Consider the following 20,540-nt stretch of genomic DNA (forward strand, 5'->3'; position numbering starts at 1 on the left):
TAACACAGCCTGGAGGTGTGATGAGTCACTGTCCTGTTGAAAAACAAGTGATAGTCCCACTAAGCACAAACTAGATGGGTTGGCATATCACTGCAGAATGCCATGCTGGTTAAGTGTGACTTGAATTTTAAATAAATCACAGACAATATCACCATGCAAAGCACCCGCACACCATCACACCACCTCCTCCATGCTTCACGGTGGGAACCACACATGCAGAGATCATCCGTTCACCTACTCTGCATCTCACAAAGACATGCAGTTGTAACCAAAAATCTCAGATTTGGATTCATCAGACCAAAGGACAGATTTCCACCAGTCTAATGTCCATTGCTCTTGTTTCTAGGCCCAAGCAAGTCTATTCTTCTTCTTATTGGTGTCCTTTAGTAGTGGTTTCTTTAAAGCAATTCAACCATGAAATCCTGATTCACACAGTCTCCTCTGAACAGTTGAGGTTGAGATGGTGTCTGTTATTTGAACTTTTATTTGACCTGTAATCTCAGGTGCAGTTAACTCTAATGAACTTATCCTCTGGATCTTCTGTTCCTGTGGCGGTCCTCATGAGAGCCAGTTTCATCATAGCTCTTGATGGTTATTGCGACTGCACTTGAAGAAACTATAAATGTTTTTGACATTTTCCAGATTGACTGACATTCATGTCTTTGCTTATTTGAGCTGTTCTTGCCATAATATGGACTAGGCCTTTTACCAAATAGGGCTATCTTCTGTATACCGCCTCTACCATGTCACGACACAACTGATTGGCTCAAACACATTAAGAAGGAAAGAAATTCCACAAATTAACTTTTAACAAGGCCCACATGTTAATTGAAATGCATTCCAGGTGACTACCTCATTAATCTAAATGAGAGAATGCCAAGTGTGTGCAAATCTGTCATCAAGGAAAATGGTGGCTAGTTTGAAGAATCTGAAATATAAAATAAATGTTGATTTGATTAACACTTTTTGGGGTTACTACATGAGTGTTATTTCATAGTTTTGATGTCTTCATTATTATTCTACAATGTACAAAAAAGGTACAAATAAAAACACTGGAATAAGTAGGTGTGTCCAAACTTTTGACTTGCACAGTAAGTCATTATGGAGATTTTTTTATTGATCTTTTCATCCATTTTAGAATAAGGCTGGGAAAAGTCAAGGGGTCTGAATACTTTCCGAAGGCACTGTATAGTACATGTCTTAGTTACCATATTATATTTACATTACCATACACTATGAACAACATTGACATGTATAGTTAGCCCAGAGACATGGCTGTGGTCTCTAATAACTATATAGCCAATAGCATAGTGCTAACTGTATACATGTCTTTAAGACATATTGAAAGGTGATATATTGATTCAGACTCAGTGTGTGATATTGAACATGTGGAAAGAAAGAGGTACAAAATGACTTACATTATTTTCTCTGAGCTGAGAATCAGTGGAAATCAGGCTCATATCACTGAGACATGGGGAACGAGGGTTCAAATCCTGTGTTTCAAAACATGATTATTGATTTATTATAAGAGGGGATTAGAGATAACCGCAAGTTGAGAACAGATTTAAACTGAAGAAAAATAGAGCTAATGTATTGATATTGGATCAGTAATAGACATGACACATACAGTGCCTTGTAAAAGCATTCACCCCCCTTGGCGTTTTCCTATTTTGTTGCATTACAACCTGTAACTTAAATGGATTTTTATTTGGATTTCATGTAATTGATATACACAAAATAGTCCAAATTGGTGAAGTGAAATGAAAAAAATTACTTGTTTAAAATTAAAATAAATTTGAAAAAGCCTGGAAAAGTAGTGTATTCACCACCTTTGCTATGAAGCCCCTAAATAAGATCTGGTGCAACCAATTACCTTCAGAAGTCACATACTTAGTTAAATAGATTGCACCTGTGTGCAATCTAAGTGTCACATGATCTGTCACATGATCTCAGTATATATACACACTTGTTCTGTAAGGTCCCAGAGTCTGCAACACTACTAAGCAAGGTGCACCACCAAGCAAGCAGCACCATGAAGACCAAAGAGCACTATGAAGACCAAGGAGCTCTCCAAACAGGTCAGGGACAAAGTTGTGGAGAACAGATCAGGGTTGGGTTATAAAAAAATATCCAAAACTTTGAACATAAATCCATTATTAAAAAATGGAAAGAATATGGCACCAAAACAAACCTGCCAAGACAGGGCCGCCCACCAAAACTCACGGACCAGGCAAGGAGGGAATTAATCATAGAGGCAACAAAGAAACCAAAGATAACCCTGAAGGACATGCAAAGCCCCACAGCGGAGATTGGAGTATCTGTCCATATGACCACTTCAAGCCGTACACTCCACAGAGCTGTGCTTTACAGAAGAGTGTCAAGAAAAAAAAGCCATTGCTTAAAGAAAAGAATAAGCAAACATGTTTGTGGTTCGCCAAAAGGCATGTGGGAAACTCCCCAAACATATGGAAGAAGGTACTCTGGTCAGATGAGACTAAAATGTAGCTTTTTGGCCATCAAGGAAAACACTGGCGCAAACCCAACACCTCTCATCACCCCGAGAACGCCATCCCCACAGTGAAGCATGGTGGTTGCAGCATCATGCGGTGGTGGTTGTTTTTCCATCGGCAGGGACTGGAAAACTGGTCAGAATTTAAGGAATGATGGATGGCGCTAAATACAGGGAAATTCTTGAGGGAAACCTATTTCAGTCTTCCAGAGATTTGAGACTGGGACGGAGGTTCACTTTCCAGCAGGACAATGACCCTAAGCATACTGCTAAAGCAACACTCGAGTGGTTTAAGGGGAAACATTTAAATGCCTTGGAATGTCCTAGTCAAAGCCCAGACCTCAATCCAATTGAGAATGTGTGGTATGACTTAAAGATTGCTGTACACCAGCAGAACCCATCCAACTTGAAGGAGCTGAAGCAGTTTTGCCTTGAAGAATGGGAAAAATCCCAGTGGCTAGATGTGCCAAGCTTCTAGAGACATACTCCAAGATACTTGCAGCTGTAATTGCTGCAAAAGGTAGCTCTACAAAGTATTGACTTTGAATAGTTAAGCACGCTCCAGTTTTCAGTTTGTGTCTTATTTCTTGTTTGTTTCACAAGAAAAAATATGTTGCATCTTCAAAGTGGTAGGCATGTTGTGTAAATCAAATGATACAAACCCCCCAAAAATCTATTTGAATTCTAGGTTGTAAGGCAACAAAATAGGAAAAATGCCAAGGGGGGTGAATACTTTCGCAAGCCACTTTATGAGACAGAAACAGATGAAATGTATCATTGTTAAAACATCATTAAGTGACATTTTCAGTCACATGGTGGGAGGACTCACCTCTGAGAGAGAGTGGCTGTCAGTGATGTCAGCTGACGCTCCAGGGTCATGACCTTTGATGTTGTCTCTAAGGTTGTTGGAGGAGCTTAGGGAGATATCACCGTCTGTGTCCACCTGAAGGAGGGGTGGCTCGCCTAGGAGAAATAACACACACACACACATTACTTTTATTGGTCTCTCTTATACAGCAGCCGACCTTGTTGCTTCCAGACCCATAATTTGAGAAATAGTCCCAGCTTGGAGATAGAAAGGTAATTTGCATCCACAACTCTTAGCCTCATGGTTGAAGGTGAGAGGATATAGAAATACTGTCAGCAATATACAACTCCATGCATAATGACAAGGAACATTAGTAACACGACTATGGTGAAGTAGACTTGTTAGTGCCTTGAGGCCTGTGTTTTTGGGGAAAAGGGCAAGGAGGTTCAAGCCACTAACGTTGTCTGAGAAACAAGCACGCACAGACAAGCAGTTCTGCATCTTACAGATGGAAACTTCCAGTGGGAAGCCAACCAAACAGCTGACTATGTATCCTCAGCCTCTGAAATCAATGTGAGTTCACAGATGTCTCCATGCATTCACAGATCACATGCAATGGTTAACTAAAGAGACCCCATCTGATACTCATAGCTCCTCGGAGGGAGAAAGAGTTTGTTGGGTTCTCTGGTATCAGAGGAACAGGCTAGAAAGACAAATGACAGACAGTGTTATAGTCAGAATGGAGTATGAGAAGAAACAAGTATGTATGTGTGTGTATATTTGATGTGTGTGTGTCTGACGTGTGTATATTTGATGTGCGTGTGTGTATTTGATGTGTGCGTGTGTGTGTGTGTGTATTTGATGTGTGCGTGTGTGTGTGTGAGAGAGAGTGAGAGAGCCAGGGCCCCAGAGGAAGCAGCAGTATTAATAGCTGTGTTCTTCACCACAACAACAGCAGCAGCAATCAGACTTGGGTTCAAATAGTTTTTGAATTACTACAAATACATGAGCGTTTGCTTGAGTCTAGCTGAAGCGCCCAGATTGATGGGGTTTGGACTTTTGGAACTGTTTGTGTGTGTGTGTGTGTGTGTGTCATTATGCACAGTCAGTGTTGTCAATGGATAGTGTCTCTACTCTACATTCCATACCATAGCATGTATCTGCTACATTGAAGCCATCCTCTTATGTGTGTGTGATCTCAGCACTCTGCTGGATGTGGATAAATAGGCTCACCAGGATTCACTGACAGGGCGTTAGGAGAATAAATGGGCCAATAAGAATCTGGGGAGATGAGCGGTTCTAAGGCCTATCTACTGGGCTGAAATAAACTCTGATGTATTCAACACACACACACAGTAGAGGAAGCCATATTCCATTTGGAATACTCAATAAAGCGTGTAGCGGGAGGAAAGAGAAGTGCTACAACGTATTGTTGTATCTGAATCTTTGGAAAAACAGTTTTCAACTCTTCCTAGTCTTATTTCAAAATAAACAGGGTTTGAGCTGAAGGAGCATGCTATCGTTAAGGGAATTTTTATCTATAATGACTAATTATGTATACATTTCAATCAGGATGTACTAATCAGAATACTATTATGTACTAATCAGAATACTAAATGTTACTGTATATGTATGAATTTTCTTATCTGATCCCAGTACTGAAAATAATGTGTATGAATGTGGTCAAGAGTTTAGTAACAATGACGGTCTGTTCCCTGGTACAAATGAATCAGACTAGCTAGAATGCTTATCTACACAAGAAAACCTTGACTCGTAAATTATATTAAATTGGTAGGGAGACGGATGTGGGAAGGCTTGAGACACAGCCTTGGTACTGGAACGGAGATGGCACGGGGTAGTGTTAGAACTAATGACGTCATTTTCAGTTTATAACCTGTGGTAACCTGTATTGTGGCAGTACTCTCTTGAATAAAGGCTGTTACTTGATATTAAGACCAGGGCTCTGTCCATTCCTATAAAATAAGGGTCTTACAAATTCTTATGAACTGACAGAGTGTTTAATTTTAATTGGGAATTAAAACAGAGGAATGAAATTCCTTCAACAGCTATGTATCCCCACTCTCTCCCCACAATTCCTGTTATACACACCTGTACCTGTGTGTCCCAGGAAGTGTGTTTGGAGATGGTCACTAGAGGTGAAAGTCTTGTAACAGCCAGGATTATCACACCTGGGGAGAAAACACAAAATTAGGTGATTTGTGCCCATTTATGCATTCGTTCATGCATTCATTTGTTCATTCAACCCACTGAAAACGTGTGAGCTCACCTAAAGGGCTTCTCCTTGGAGTGTGTCCGGATGTGTTTCCTCAGGTCACTCAGGGTGGTGAAGTACTTGGTGCATCCATCTGACTCACAGTTAAACGTGTTCCCTGTGTGCAGTCTCTGATGGGCTTTTAGCCTGCACATCAACACAATCACAACAGATGGAACTGACACGGCTGATGTTTGCAGTTCAGCACACCAACAGATAGTCACAGAGCTGTGGCTTTACTTGGGGTCAGCATACCAAAGTCCACTAGGATATGTTCATTAACTTTGAGGTCAGGGGGTCAGGAGAGTGCCGAACTTTTGAAACATCATCACGTGACACTTCTCTTGATCCATGGCAGGAAGACTACCCCCTTTGATTGGATTTTGATTTGATTACAATTGTTTGACTACGATTGCATTCAGTTGACAATTTTGGTGACAGTGGGCCTGGAAATAATCTATTAAGAAAATATGTGGGGAGGCAAGACAGCTAAATTGGAGTACCTGCTCTGCCTATTCAATGGTTTTGGAAAATGCTTCACCCTTACCTATACAGTGTGTTGTAGGCCTTCTCACAGCCCTGTTGATCACATTCGAAGGGTTTCTCCTTGGTGTGAACGCGGATGTGGATCTTCAGACTGTAGGAGGTGAGGAAGGCCTTGTCACAGCCCAACTGGTTGCAGACAAATGTGTACTCTCCTCTGTGTCTCTTCTGGTGGGTCCGCAGGTTCCCTGCTGTGCTGTAGGTACGAGTACAGTCCTTGTATAGACACTGGTAACGCTTCACCTGCAGAACAGACAGTTTATATAACAACTCTTTGCCTATGTCGAAAAGATGGAACACCGCCACATACATAAACATACACTTAACATGTAGGAAGTGTTCATGGCAATTACCGGTACGTAACACTTGACAAGCATTACATCAAGTCTGGAAATTAATTAGCTGTATTGGTTTATATGAGAAGATTGAAGTGCACATGTATGAATGAGACCTAATTAGCTTCACAGAAAGAGAACCAAGAGGCTGTAGAGCATAGAGAGCAGTGAAATATTCCTCTCATCTCGACATCTGCCGAGAACTTGAGATAATGACTCATTGGTTCTGGATGGGAGAGGCTGATGAGGGAAAACAGAAGCTTCAGAGCTAGCTCCCGGGAAGGCCCAATTTCACCGCCCCAAACCAATCCCCTCTCCTGTCTCTTCCTCTCACTCACTGACTTCATCATAACAGTTGGCTTGTCATCTTCACAGAATATGGTGCTGCTGCTAACCTAGCATGGTCTATTTTCTCAGTGATGATGTGACTTAATGACATCTTAATCCCTTCCATGTTCTAAACTCTATTCAGAACTTAAAATGGTTCTTCGGCTGTGCCCATAAGAGAACACTTTGAATAACCCTTTTTTGTTCCTGGCAGAACCCTTTTGGGTTCCATGAAGAACCCTTTTGCACAGAGAATTCTATCTATATGGAACCAAAAAATAATTTTAACGGGAACCAAAAAGGGTTGTCCTATGAGGACAGTTAAAGAACATTTTTGGAACCCTCTTTTCTTGGAGTGTATATGTATTATGCCAAAGAGGGTCTGTCAGTTATTCACAGATTGAGAATGCACATCATATGACATCACATGTGTGAGCCTGACCAACCCGATGTAATGTTTGCCCTAAGGGTTGATGCCTACACTCTCAACATGGTGTAATTTAAAATAATACTACAAATGGCTCTGCCTAGCTATAGCCTTGCAACATCCTTCAGGACATAATGGCTGGGACATTAAGAACACCTGCCCTTTCCATGACAGACTGAACAGGTGAATCCAGGTGAAAGCTATGCTCCCTTATTGATATAACTTGTTAAATCCACTTCAAATCAGTGTAAATTAAGTGGAGGAGACAGGTTAAAGAATGATTTTTAAGCCTTGAGACATTGATTGTGTATTTGTGGTATTCAGAGGGTGAGTAGGCAAGACAAAAAAATGTAAGTGCCTTTGAACAGAGTACGGTAGTAGGTGCCAGGCACACCGGTTTGTGTCAAGAACTGCAACGCTGCTGGGGTTTTCACACTCAACAGTTTCCTGTGTGTATCAAGAATGGTCCACCAACCAAAGAACATCAAGGGGGGGGGGGTTCAACTCAATATTAGGAAGGTGTTCCTAATGTTTGGTATAATCAGTGTATGTGAATGAGCAACGGCGCCTCTCCTCCTCAAAACCACAATACCAGGAGTGTGTTTTCCGGACACAGAACAAAATTACAACAAATATTATGGTTAAACTCAAATACAGTAATTGATTTCAATATATATATATATATATATATATATATATAATTGTGAAAAATTATACAAATGGCATAATCCTTGTAAATTATATCATAAATAGGACTGGTGGAATTATGTCACAAACAATTAACAAAAATATATGGACATTTTTGCTCTATCCAAAATTACAACCAACTGATTGCAGCATTACCGCAAAAGTGGAGGAGGCAAGTAGAAAGGGGAGAAAGTAAGGAACTTGTCTGTCGTCCCTGCATTAAAGACCAAAATCGGTTAAAGACAATTGTGATAAATAAAAAAAGTATACCAGTTTCATTTAAGGATAAAAAAAATGACAACTGTGCCATATAGATTGCAAAAGAGTTAGGAAAAGATTTGCGATGTACCGATTCCATGGCACATTGTTTATGAACTGATACACAAAACACCAGATTCAAAAGGGTAAATTTTTTCCAATTAAAATTATAATACAACATTCTTGCAACCAATATAATGTTATATACAGTGCATTCGGAAAGTATTCAGAACCCTTGACTTTTTCCAAATGTTGTTACGTTACAGCCTTATTCTAAAATTGATCAAATAGATTTTGTGTAAGCACAATACCCTATAATGACAAAGGAAAAACTGTTTAGAACATTTTGCAAATTTATAAAATAAAAACACAGAAATATTACATTTACATACTTATTCAGACCCTGTACTCAGTACTTTGTTGAAGCACCTTAGGCAGCGATTACAGCCTGGAGTCTTCTTGGGTATGACGCAAGAAGCTTGGCACACCTGTATTTGGGGAGTTTCTCCCATTCTTCTCTGCAGATCCTCTCAAGCTCTGTCAGGTTGGATGGGGAGCATCGCTGCACAGCTATTTTCAGGTCTCTCCAGAGATGTTCGATTGTGTTCAACTCCGGGCTCTGGCTGGGCCACTCAAGGACATTGAGAGACTTGTCCCCAAGCCACTCCTGCATTGTCTTGGCTGTGTGCTTAGTGTCGTTGTCCTGTTGGAAGGTGAACCTTTGCCCTAGTCTGAGATCCTGAGTACTCTGGAGCAGGTATTTATCAAGGATCTCTGTACTTTTCTCCGTCATCTTTCCCTTGATCCTGACTAGTATCCCTGCTGCTGAAAAACATCCCAACAGCATGATGCTGCCACCACCATGCTTCACCGTAGGAATGGTGCCAGGTGTCCTCCAAACGCGACACTACGCATTGATTCCAAAGAGTTCAATCTTAGTTTCATCAGACCAGATAATCTTGTTTCTCGTGGTCTGAGAGTCTTTAGGTGCCTTTTGGCAAACTCCAAGCGGGCTGTCATGTGCCTTTTACTGAGAAGTGGCTTCCATCTGGCCACTCTACCATAAAGGCCTGATTGGTGGAGTGCTGCAAAGATGGTTGTCCTTCTGGAAGGTTCTCCCATCTCTGCAGAGGAACTCTTGTCAGAGTGACCATCGGGTTCTTGGTCATCCTCTGACCAAGGCCCTTCGCCCCGATTGCTCAGTTTGGCTGGGCAGCCAGTTCTAGGAAGAGTGTTGATGGTTCCAAACTTCTTCCATTTAAGAATGATGCCACTGTTCTTGGGACCCTTCAATGCTGCAGCAATTTGTTGGTACAGTTCCCCAGATCTGTGCCTCGACACAATCCTGTTTCGGAGCTCTACGGAAAATTTCTTCGACCTCATGGCTTGGTTTTTGCTCTGACATGCACTGTCAACTGTGGGACCTTATATGTCCAATGAATTTAATTGACCATAGGTGGACTCCAATCAAGTTATAGAAACATCTCAAGGATGATCATTGGAAACAGGATGCAACTGAGCTCAATTTCGAGTCTCGTAGCAAAGGGTCTGAATACTTACGTAAATAAGGTATTTAAAAAAAAAAATGTGTTAAACTTTCTAAAAACCTGTTATTTCTTTGTCATTATGGGGTATTGTGTATAGATTGATGAGGAAAAAATTTATTTAATACATTTTAGAATAAGGTTGTAAAGTAACAAATGTGGAAAAAGTCAAGGGGTCTGAATACTTTCCCAATGCACTGTATATGGGGGATACAACCATCCCAGCTCTGCAGATTTTGCTGCAAAAAGACAGAATCATTATATCACTTGTTTTGGTACTGCCCATATGTAGCTTGTTTTTGGTCGCAGGCATAGCCGCTGGAAGTATGTAGTTTGTAAGTGCTGCAAATATTTTTTAATTGTATTTTCAAGGGGGGTGCTGAAAAAATATTTTTTCCAGCGCTACAGGATGCTATATCGGTCCACTAATACAGCACCATTAAAGTGGAACTAACAGCATTTTAGCAACTTGAAATCATATTAAAATCTGTACATATTCTCCACAGGAAGAATATGACACCTTTTAAACATTAATCAAGCACTTAGATATGGTCATTTTCACATTTTCATAAATTCTTAGAATGTTTGGGAATTACTTATGCTAACGCATTTGTGAAAATTCTACAGCAATATAGAGCGGGAAAGTGGCCGTGCATTTGGACAATTAATAGACACTATGTTATGATAAAATGTTATGTTAATGTTATGTAAAAGATCAAGTCCATATTATGGCAAGAACAGCTCAAATAAACAAAGAGAAATGACAGTCCATCATTATTTTAAGACATGAAGGTCAGTCAATACGGAACATTTCAAGAACTTTGAACGTTTTCTTCATGCTCTGATGAAACTGGCTCTCATGAGGATCGCCACAGGAAAAGAAGACCCAGAGTTACCTCTGCTGAAGAAGATTAGTTCATTCGAGTTACCAGCCTCAAAAATTGCAGCCCAAATAAAGGCTTCACAGAGTTCAAGTAACAGACACATCTCAAAATCAACTGTTCAGAAGAGACCGTGTGAATTTGATTTAACCAGGTAGGCCAGTTGAGAACAAGTTCTCATTTATAACTGCGACCTGGCCAAGATAAAGCAAAGCAGTGTGACAAAAACAACAGAGTTACAAACAAACGTACAGTCAATATCACAATAGAAAAAATACATGTACAGTGTTTGCAAATGTAGAAGAGTAGAGAGGTAAGGCAATAAATAGACCATAGAGGCAAAATAATTACAATTTAGCTTTAACACTGGAGTGATAGATGTGAATCAGTCCTTCTTGGTCGAAATGTTGCAAAGACACAACAACTAAAGGACACCAATAATAAGAAGAGGCTTGCTTGGGCCAAGAAACACGAGCAATGGACAATAGACTGGTGGAAATCTGTCCTTGGGTCTGATGAGTTCAAATTTCAGATTTTTGGTTCCAACCGCCAGGTTTTTGTGAGACGCAGAGTAGGTGAACGGATGATCTCTGCATTTGTGGCTCCCACCATGAAGCATGGAGGAGAAGGTGTGATGGCGTGTTGGTGCTTTGCTGGTGACACTGTCTGTAATTTATTTAGAATTCAAGGCACACTTAACCAGCATGGTCACCCCAGCATTCTGCAGCAATACGCCATCCCATCTGGTTCACGCCTAGTGGTACTATCATTTGTTTTTCAACAGGACAATGACCCATCACACCTCCAGGCTTTGTAAGGGCTATTTGACCAAGGAGAGAGATGGAGTGCTGCATCGGATGACCTGGCCAACAAGTGCTCAGCATATGTGGGAACTCCTTCAAGACTGTTGAAAAAACATTCCAGGTGAAGCTGGTTGAGAGAATGCCAAGAGCGTGCAAAGCTGTCATCAAGGCAAAGGGTGGCTACTTTGATAAATCTAAAATATATTTAGATTTGTTTGACCTTTTTTTGGTAAAAAATTCTGAGGGCTGCAATCCCGTTAACGGGATTGATATGACAACAGCCAGTGAAAGTGCAGAGCACCAAATTCAAACAGAAATCTCACAATTAAAATTCCTCAAACATACATGTATCTTATACCATTTTAAAAGGTAATCTTGTTGTAAATCCCACCAAAGTGTCCGATTTCAAATAGGCTTTACAGCAAAAGCACCACAAACAATTATGTTAGGTCAAAGCCAAGCCGCAGAAAAACACAGCCATTTTTCCAGCCAAAGAGAGGAGTCACAAAAAGCACAAAGAGATAAAATGAATCACTAACCTTTGATGATCTTCATCAGATGACACTCATAGGACTTCATGTTACACAATACATGTATGTTTTGTTAGATAAAGTGCATATTTATATAAAAAAATATCAGTATACATTGGTGCGTTATGTTCACTAGTTCCAAAAACATCCAGTGATATTGCAGAGCCACATCATTTTACAGAAATACACATTATAAATGTCTATGAAAATACAATTGTTAGACATGGAAATATAGATACACTTCTCCTTAATGCAACCGCTGTGTCAGATTTCAAAAAAGCTTTACGGAAAAAGCAAACCATGCAATAATCTGAGTACAGCTTTCAGACAACAAAGCAGCCAAAAAGATATCCGCCATATTGGGTGGTCAAAATTAGTCATAAATAGCATTATAAATATTCACTTACCTTTGATGATCTTCATCAGAATGCACTCCCAGGAATTCCAGTTCCCCTTTTAATGTTTGATTTGTTTGATAATGTCCATAATTTTTGTCCAAAGAGCTACTTTTGTTAGCACGTTTGGTAAACAAATCCAAAGTCATGAAGCGCGTTCCCTAGTTGCAGACGAAATGTCAAAAAGTTCCGTTACGGTCCATAGAAACATGTCAAACGATATATGGAATCAATCTTTAGGATGTTTTTAACATAAAACTTCCATAATATTCCAACCGGAGAATTCCTTTGTCTTCAGAAAAGCAAAGGAACGCAGCTACCTCTCATGTGAAATGCGCGTGACCAGCTCGTGACTGCTGGCAGACCTCTGACTCATTCCTCTCTCATTCGGTGCCACTTCACAGTAGAATCCTCAAACAAGTTTCTAAAGACGGTTGACATCTAGTGGAAGCCTTAGGAAGTGCAACATAACCAATAACCCACTGTGTATTCAATAGGGGCTGGGTTCTACAATATCTACAATATTAAAGCTGATCTACCCCATACATTTATTTTATTTTAACTGTCTTATGTGACCAACTATGGTTGAAACGGGTTGCCTTGGCATTAGCTCAAGGAGCTAACACAAGTCTTCAGGTCTTTGGATATAAAGGCTTACCTCGCTGTGGTGGGTATCTGGGCACTCAGAGTGTAGTGTGATGGTGGCCCCCTGGATGTGCCGGGGCATGGGTGTGGAACCAGGGTTGATGGTGAACTGGATCTGGTCCTGGGAGATGGTGTGGTGGATGTACCCCTGTGACATGGCCTCCCAGTGGTCTTCCAGACCTCCACGGTCCTCAGTCTCAAATCCCTCGTCTAGATACATCATCAGGTCCTCTTCTTCCTCTTTATTGTCAGTTGTAGAACCCACAGGGTCTTGCTCAATCATCACGGTGGTTCTGTCGTACACTGTGTCCAGACTGTGCACACCAGAGTCCAGTGGAGAGGGCAGCAGTAACCTGTCCCATTGGTCCCAGTTGACAGTAACCATCTTCGTGGACACATTGTCCGCTTCAACCTCCCGACTTGTCTTGTCCACCTCTTCCTCAAAGAGCATGGTCTCATTGGAATGGACATTCATCCTCATGCATGGTAACAAATGTGCACACACACACACTAACTGGTTTGCCACTGAAAGGAGAGAGGAAGAGGGGAGAAAATGTATCAATCAGTTGAGGCTCTCACTTAATTTAATAAAAATACAAATTGTAAAACATTCAAAAAGTTATCCTTTTCAGATAAAACTATACTAAATATATTCACATCACCAAATAACAGTTTTAAACACACTGTTTTGAAAAAAAGGTCTACAGTAGCCTCAACAGCACTCTGTAGGGTAGCACCATGGTGTAGCTGGAGGACAGCAAGCTTCTGTCCTCCTCTGGGTACACTGACTTCAATACAAAACCTAGGAGGCTCATGGTTCTCACCCCCTTCCATACACATAGACAGTAATTATGACAACTTCCAGAGGACGTTCTCCAACATATCAGAGCTCTTGCAGCATGAACTGCCATGTTATCCACTCAAAGGATCAGAGAATTATTCTAGTACTGAAAGCATAAACTACAGCTAGCACTGCAGTGCATAACATGTGGTGAGTAGTTGACTCAAAAAGAGAGAAAGACAATAGTTGAACAGTTTTGAACAAATGAATTTATTCCAAAATGAAGGAGAAGCAAGAAAGATTTCATAATATTTTTTCACTTTCAGTTTTACTGCTAGCAAATGCAGCTAGCTAGTGTAACCTACTCAAACAGCCTGCTCAAACAGAGTGATGCTATGTTTGCTATGCTGGCTGTGACTAGCCAACACAACATTGGAACTCTTCCAAGTCAAGGTATTGTGGCAGATGGCAGGGAGAGGTGAGGGGAGTGGTGATTGAAGGAAGATATCTTGCAGCCCGCTGACTCCACCCCCGAGCCTTATATGGACTTCTTGTCCCAAGGAGGCAAGCCGGTGGATCATTAAGCCATTGAGAGCTTGGGGATAAAAGAAGAAGCGGGCTGCACAAAGAGGGAGAGGGCTGAGAGGGAAACGCGTGTTATGGAGTGTGAGAAGCGGGAGAATTCTCATGTACAATTACCCGTTGTGAACTTGTTACTGGATCCCCCCCTTTTACCACCGTGTGCAAATATCCCTAATAAATTCCCCATTTGCATTCTTGTTGTGCTCCCTGTACGTGTTTGGTTATTGAACTTGGTGACGTGGAAACCCTACACTCTTGAGCCTGCTACAGTATGCTTTTGGTTTTCTTAATTTATTGCCACCGGGGCCTGCCGGTGTAAGTGTTGTGTTGGCTCCCGAGTGACGCAGAGGTCTAAGTCACTGCATCTCAGTGCTAGAGGCGTCCCTACAGACACCCTGGTTCGATTCCAGGTTGTATCACAACCGGCCATGAATGGGTGGCGCACAATTGGCTCAGTGTTGTCTGGGTTTGGCTGGGGTAGGCCGTCATTGTAAAAAATAACATGTTCTTAACCGACTTGCCTAGTTAAATAAAGGTTCAAATAAAGATTATTTTAAAAAGTGTTAAACTGCTTAATGACTACTGCATGATTATAGAAGGTTTAATAACGCGTTAGTTCTATTAGCTATGTTGACTATGACATTACCTTAGCTAATATGGTGACTATGTAGGCTGTTGTGTTGTGCATTGAAGTCCAAAAGCGAAGGGGAAAGGTGAGAGGAGGGGAGTGCATAGATGCGAGAAGGAATACAATGTGCCTGCTATGAAAGTGAACCGTGAATACGTGTGATTCATTCAGTCGATTTTGTTGAAAAACCTTTCTTAAACGGAAGCAAATGGATCAGGGATAAACATACCTGAATTTGTCCAATAAAAAAAACTATTGTTTGCAACTGTTGGACTAATGTTTACACCCTAGATTGCTAGATGCAGGCAAGAGTGTGCAAGGTGTTATTGAATGTGTCACTGTCTGTACATTCGTCACTGTCAGTCTCCTCATAATTCTCTCCACCTGTGTGCACCTACCTTGTAAACGTTCATTCATAGGCTAGGTTGTAGCCATGATGGGTATAGGAAAAATTAGAGAATCGTGTAGTAGCCTAAACCTATCGATGTTACACTGAACTGGGTGAACGGAATATGAATGACAGTCATCCAATGTGCTGTAATAGAAATAAGGCCATGCTCATGAAAAGTAAAAATCGTCCTCCCTCATCTTAAACAGCACCGACCGCCACTGGTAACAGTAACCAATCAAGTAACAGTAACCAATCATGAGAAATACATACACATATTATTTTTTCACATAAAAATGAGAAACATACTATTGGTTAAACGTACTTTTAGTTAAACAGTTTGAAACAACAGTAGCCTAATACAAAGTCAACGACGTTCTTGACATTCCTCGGGGAGCTCTAGCTATCATCAAAACTATTTTACTTGTTGCTAACGTTACTAGCACTCACCCAGCAGGCGCAACACATAAATGTTGCCATGTTTCAATAACAATTCCAAACTACTCACCATTTTGAAAGTTCACCACGTAAATGCAGTCAAGAACAACTACAAGGTCATCCAAGTATTTATAAAATGTCTTCTGCTTTGTTTACCCGGACTCAATCAGCAATTCCTCCGTTGTTACACTGTTGCAACATCGTAGTTACCCTAGCAGCCTACTTATCCAGCTTCCTCTTTCCGCCCAGAATTAACTCACTCAACCGTGAAATAAACTACTAGGTAACTGCCAAAAGAAAGGAAACACCAACATGAGCCACCACGAGCCAGAACAGCTTCAAGGCAGGCACCCTGGCATAGATTCTACAAGTGCTTGGAACTCTATTGGACGGTTGCGGCACCATTCTTCCACGAGCAAATCCATAACTTGATGTTTTGTTAATGGAAACCCCTGTCTCAGGCAACGCTCCATAATCTCCCGTAAGTGTTCAATTGGGTTGAGATCTGGTGACTGAGATGGCCATGGCAAATGGTTTACGTCGTTTTTATGCTCATCAAACCATTCAGTGACCACTTGTGCCCCGTGGATGGGTGCATTGTCACCCTATAGCCGGTGGCATAGCCATGGTAGCCAAAATGATTGCCTGCCCAGCAATATATACATGACCCTAAGCATGATGGGATGTGAATTGCTTAATTAACTCACGAACCACAACGGTGTGGAAGCACCTGGTTTCAATATACTTTGTATCCCTCATTTACTCAAGTGTTTCTATTATTCTGGCAGTTACCTGTACAGCCATAGCTCTGGGATAGAAGTGTGCTACAGCGCCATCTTGTGAATATTAATTATTTCTGACCACTACTCTAACAGGCTTTTAAAGGTTTAGCCAAAGCTACACTGCACACCTTCTGAAATACCTATTTTTGTAAACCTGACAGTGATATAATCCTGATGAAATACGTAGAAATATAAGGGTCAACATAGTTGAGGTATGAGTTTAATTGTCTGAGTAGAAATAATTGTGAACAGTAGTTGGTCCATAGATAGTTAGTTTTAGGCCTACCTATCCCCTGGCAGTAACCCCCACAACTGAACAGCCCACTCAAACCCATGGACCCCCCATAAAGGAAAAACATGTTTTATTTTCACAATACCTAATATTCACAGGTCAAGAAAACATGAAAGAACTAATGACAATCAAGCAGTGGATCTGACAAACCTGAAATATGCATATTGGAAAGTGATTATACTGTCACAGGAAGGTTAGTAGATTAACGAGTAGACTGCCCAGTCGAGTTACACTCAGGGCCAGTAGGGAGAGACTCTCCAGGCCTAAGCAGGCAGAGTTGACAGGCATGTTTAGAGAACCGTCAAGTCTGAGACTGGAGATAGACCAGGCCTCACAGCACTCCTGGTGGCATTGGTACGAGTTAAAGGGAGAGCACTTAGTACTCTGTCTGCAGTCTCTGAAGCATCCAACATGCCACACCACCATTGTGTGTAGATTGCTGAGGAAAATGTTCTATTTAATCCATTTTAGAACAAGACTGTAATGTAACAAAATGAGGAAAAAGTCAAGGGATCTGAAAACTTTCCGAAGGCACTGTATATATTCCAGGTGACCTGGCTTGAGGATTTCTTGAGCTGTGGGATGGTGTATCAGTTGTGTTAACAAGCAGCAGCAGTAGAATCATCATCAATAACAGCAGTAGTTGAATCATCATCATTATCCCCATCAATAGCAGTGATCATCAGCAGCAGACTAATCATCAACAATACTTCATCCATTAACAGTTTAGTTTCAGACTACTGACATGGTGATAACCAAGTATATTGACATTGCATGTTAAAGACAAATTCGTTTTGAAAGCGATAATAGGAATGGGTCTCTCCTCATCTCACAGAAGTCCATGCCCTCCTCAAACACATCCTCCACGGACTTCTTATGCATGTGGCATTTTATGCCAATGCAGCTAAATGTTTTACAATACCTCACCTGCAAAGTAATTCAAAGGATCTTAGAGAGCGCTATGCAGCTTGAACACTCTGTAAAATACACAACACAATTGTTCTTGTACCTTATTCCTGTCAAAGCAGCATTTACAGTCATGCTTCCCATGTTAGATATGGTGGATTGTGCAGCAGCTGTAGTAGACTCTGTATTATAAACAATAATAACTGATGAAGAAAAAAAAGACACAAGGATCAGCAATATGCAAACAGTGAACATTTGGTCCCACGTTTTTTTTTTTTTTTTTTTTACAAATGTGTGTAAATTGATTCACCTTTATCTTTGCCTAAGAGCATGAAGTTAGTTTAGTACTCAGTTTGGTTCATATTGGAGGCAGTGGCGCCTTGATCATCAATGTCTTTTCCATCGTCTAGTCCTGAGTAAGAAACAGTGGCTTGAAAGTCATTGGGGTCATGTCTGTCGGCCTGTGCCAGGATGTTGACGTCAGAGTAACTGTTCCCCTTCTCTGTTGTGGGGAAGACATCATCTGCATCATAGCCCTGAATAGACAGATAGGGAGGTTGTTTTTGTGATGGGCCTTAGAGTCTTTGTCAGTCTTGACTTTGGGGAATTCTTTGTTACTGACATCTTCATTACGGTTTCCATTGTTCTGAGATGTTGGTAGGACATCTGTAATGTCGTGGTAAATCAAGCTACTCTCACTCTGAGATGTAGCGAAGACATCTGTAATCAAATATATTTATAAAGCCCTTTTTACATCAGCCGATGTCAAAGTGCTATACAGAAACCCAGCTTAAAACCCCAAACAATGCAGATGTAGTAGCACAGTGGCTAGGAAAAACTCCCTGGAAAGGCAGGAACCTTAGAAGAAACCTAGAGAGGAACCAGGCTCTGAGGGGTGGCCAGTCCTCTTCTGGCTGCCGGGTTGAGATTATAACAGTACATGGCCAAGATGTTCAAACGTTCATAGATGACCAGCAGTGTCTAATAATAATAAATATCACAGCGGGTGTAACAGGTCCTCCGGGAGGGAGAGAATTAGAGGAAGCATACTTAAAATTCACACAGGACACCGGACAAGACATGAAAAATACTCCAGACATAAGACTGACACTAGCCCCCCCCACACACAAACTATTGCACTATACAGTGGTTTGCGAAAGTATTCACCCCCTTGGCATTTTTCCTATTTTGTTACCTTACAACCTGGAATTAAATGAGATTGTTATGTATCATTTCATTTACACAACATGCCTACCACTTTGAAGATGCAAAATCATTTTTGGGGTGAAACAAACAAGACAAAAAAAATTAAAAATTATATTCACCCCCCCAAAGTCAATACTTTGTTGAGCCACCTTGTGCAGCAATTACAGCTGCAAGTCTCTTGGGGTATGTCTCTATAAGCTTGGCACATCTAGTCATTGGTATTTTTACCAATTCTTCAAGGCAAATCTGCTCCAGCTCCTTCAAGTTGGATGGGTTCCGGTGGTGGACAGCAATCTTTAAGTCATACCACAGATTCTCAATTAGTTTGAGGTCTGGGCTTTGACTAGGACATTCCAAGATATTTAAAATGTTTCCCCTTAAACCACTAGAGTGTTGCTTTAGCAGTATGCTTAGGGTCATTGTCCTGCTGGAAGGCGAACCTCCGTCCCAGTCTCAAATCTCTGGAAGACTGAAACAGGTTTCCCTCAATAATTTCCCTGTATTTAGCAACAGCCATCATTCCTTCAATTCTGACCTGTTTCCCAGTCCCTGCCGATAAAGAAGATCCGCACAGCATGAAGCTGCCACCATGCTTCACTGAGTGGATGGTATTCTCAGGGTGATGAGAGGTGTTGGGTTTGCGCCAGACATAGCGTTTTCCTTGATGGCCAAAAAGCTCAATTTTAGTCTCATCTGACCAGAGTACCTTCTCTATATGTTTGGGGGAGTCTCCAACATTCCTTTTGGTGAACACCAAAGGTGTTTGCTTATTTTTTTCTTTAAGCAATGGCTTTTTTCTGGCCACAATTCTGTAAAGCCTAGCTCTGTGGAGTGTACGGCTTAAAGTAGACAGATGCTCCAATCTCCACTGTGGAGCTTTGCAGCTCCTTCAGGGATCTATTTGTTGCCTCTGATTAATTCCCTCCTTGCCTGTTCTGAGATTTGGTGGGTGGCACTTTGGCAGGTTTGCTATGCCATATTCTTAAATTTTAATGGATAATGGATGAATGATAATGGATGAATGAAGGGCCTCCCGGGTGGCGCAGTGGTTAAGGGCGCTGTACTGCAGCGCCAGCTGTGCCACCAGAGACTCTGGGTTCACGAGACTCCAGAGACTCCCAGAGAACGTGACCGGCCGCAATTAGCCTAGTGTCGTCCGGGTTAGGGAGGGGTTGGCCAGTAGGGATATCCTTGTCTCATCGTGCACCAGCGACTCTTGTGGCGGGCCGGGCACAGTGCGCGCTAACAAAGGTTGCACGGTGTTTCTGCCGACACTTTAGTGCGTCTGGCTTCCGGGTTGGATGCGCGCTGTGTTAAGAAGCAGTGCGGCTTGGTTACCACGAAATTGGGGAGAAAAACCGGGTTAAAAATAATGGATTGAATGGTGCTCCACGGGATGTTCAAAGTTTCTGATATTTTTTTTTATAACCCCTTTTTTCTCCCCAATTGGTAGTAGTTACAGTCTTGTCTCGTCGCTGCAACTCCCGCATGGACCCGAGAGGTGAAGGTCGAGAGCCATGCGTCCTCCGAAACACAACCCAACCAATCCGCACGGGTTCTTGACACAACACAC

At 41.5% G+C, this 20,540-nt stretch overlaps 1 protein-coding gene across 3 annotated transcripts in view; it reads right to left on the minus strand.

Moving 5' to 3' along the window:
• LOC112229630 (metal regulatory transcription factor 1) overlaps positions 1-16,034 on the minus strand; it is a 22,966-nt gene extending 6,932 nt beyond the window's left edge. For 2 of the 3 annotated variants that reach the window (XM_024395574.2, XM_024395572.2), the window contains exons 1-7: positions 15,852-16,033; positions 12,978-13,489; positions 6,137-6,375; positions 5,605-5,736; positions 5,427-5,506; positions 3,339-3,472; positions 1,419-1,493 (exon numbers count right to left, since the gene is read on the minus strand). In XM_024395574.2, the coding sequence (XP_024251342.1) occupies positions 1,419-1,493; positions 3,339-3,472; positions 5,427-5,506; positions 5,605-5,736; positions 6,137-6,375; positions 12,978-13,445 (1,128 nt within the window). In that variant the 5' untranslated portion in view covers positions 13,446-13,489; positions 15,852-16,033. Of the gene's footprint in view, positions 1-1,418; positions 1,494-3,338; positions 3,473-5,426; positions 5,507-5,604; positions 5,737-6,136; positions 6,376-12,977; positions 13,490-15,851 lie in introns of all 3 variants that reach the window. The other variant, XM_024395573.2, reaches the window with a different exon arrangement.
• Between the last annotated feature and the right edge of the window lie 4,506 nt (positions 16,035-20,540).

The sequence above is a fragment of the Oncorhynchus tshawytscha genome, linkage group LG31 (assembly GCF_018296145.1).
Source record: "Oncorhynchus tshawytscha isolate Ot180627B linkage group LG31, Otsh_v2.0, whole genome shotgun sequence".
NCBI classification, from domain to species: Eukaryota; Metazoa; Chordata; class Actinopteri; order Salmoniformes; family Salmonidae; genus Oncorhynchus; species Oncorhynchus tshawytscha.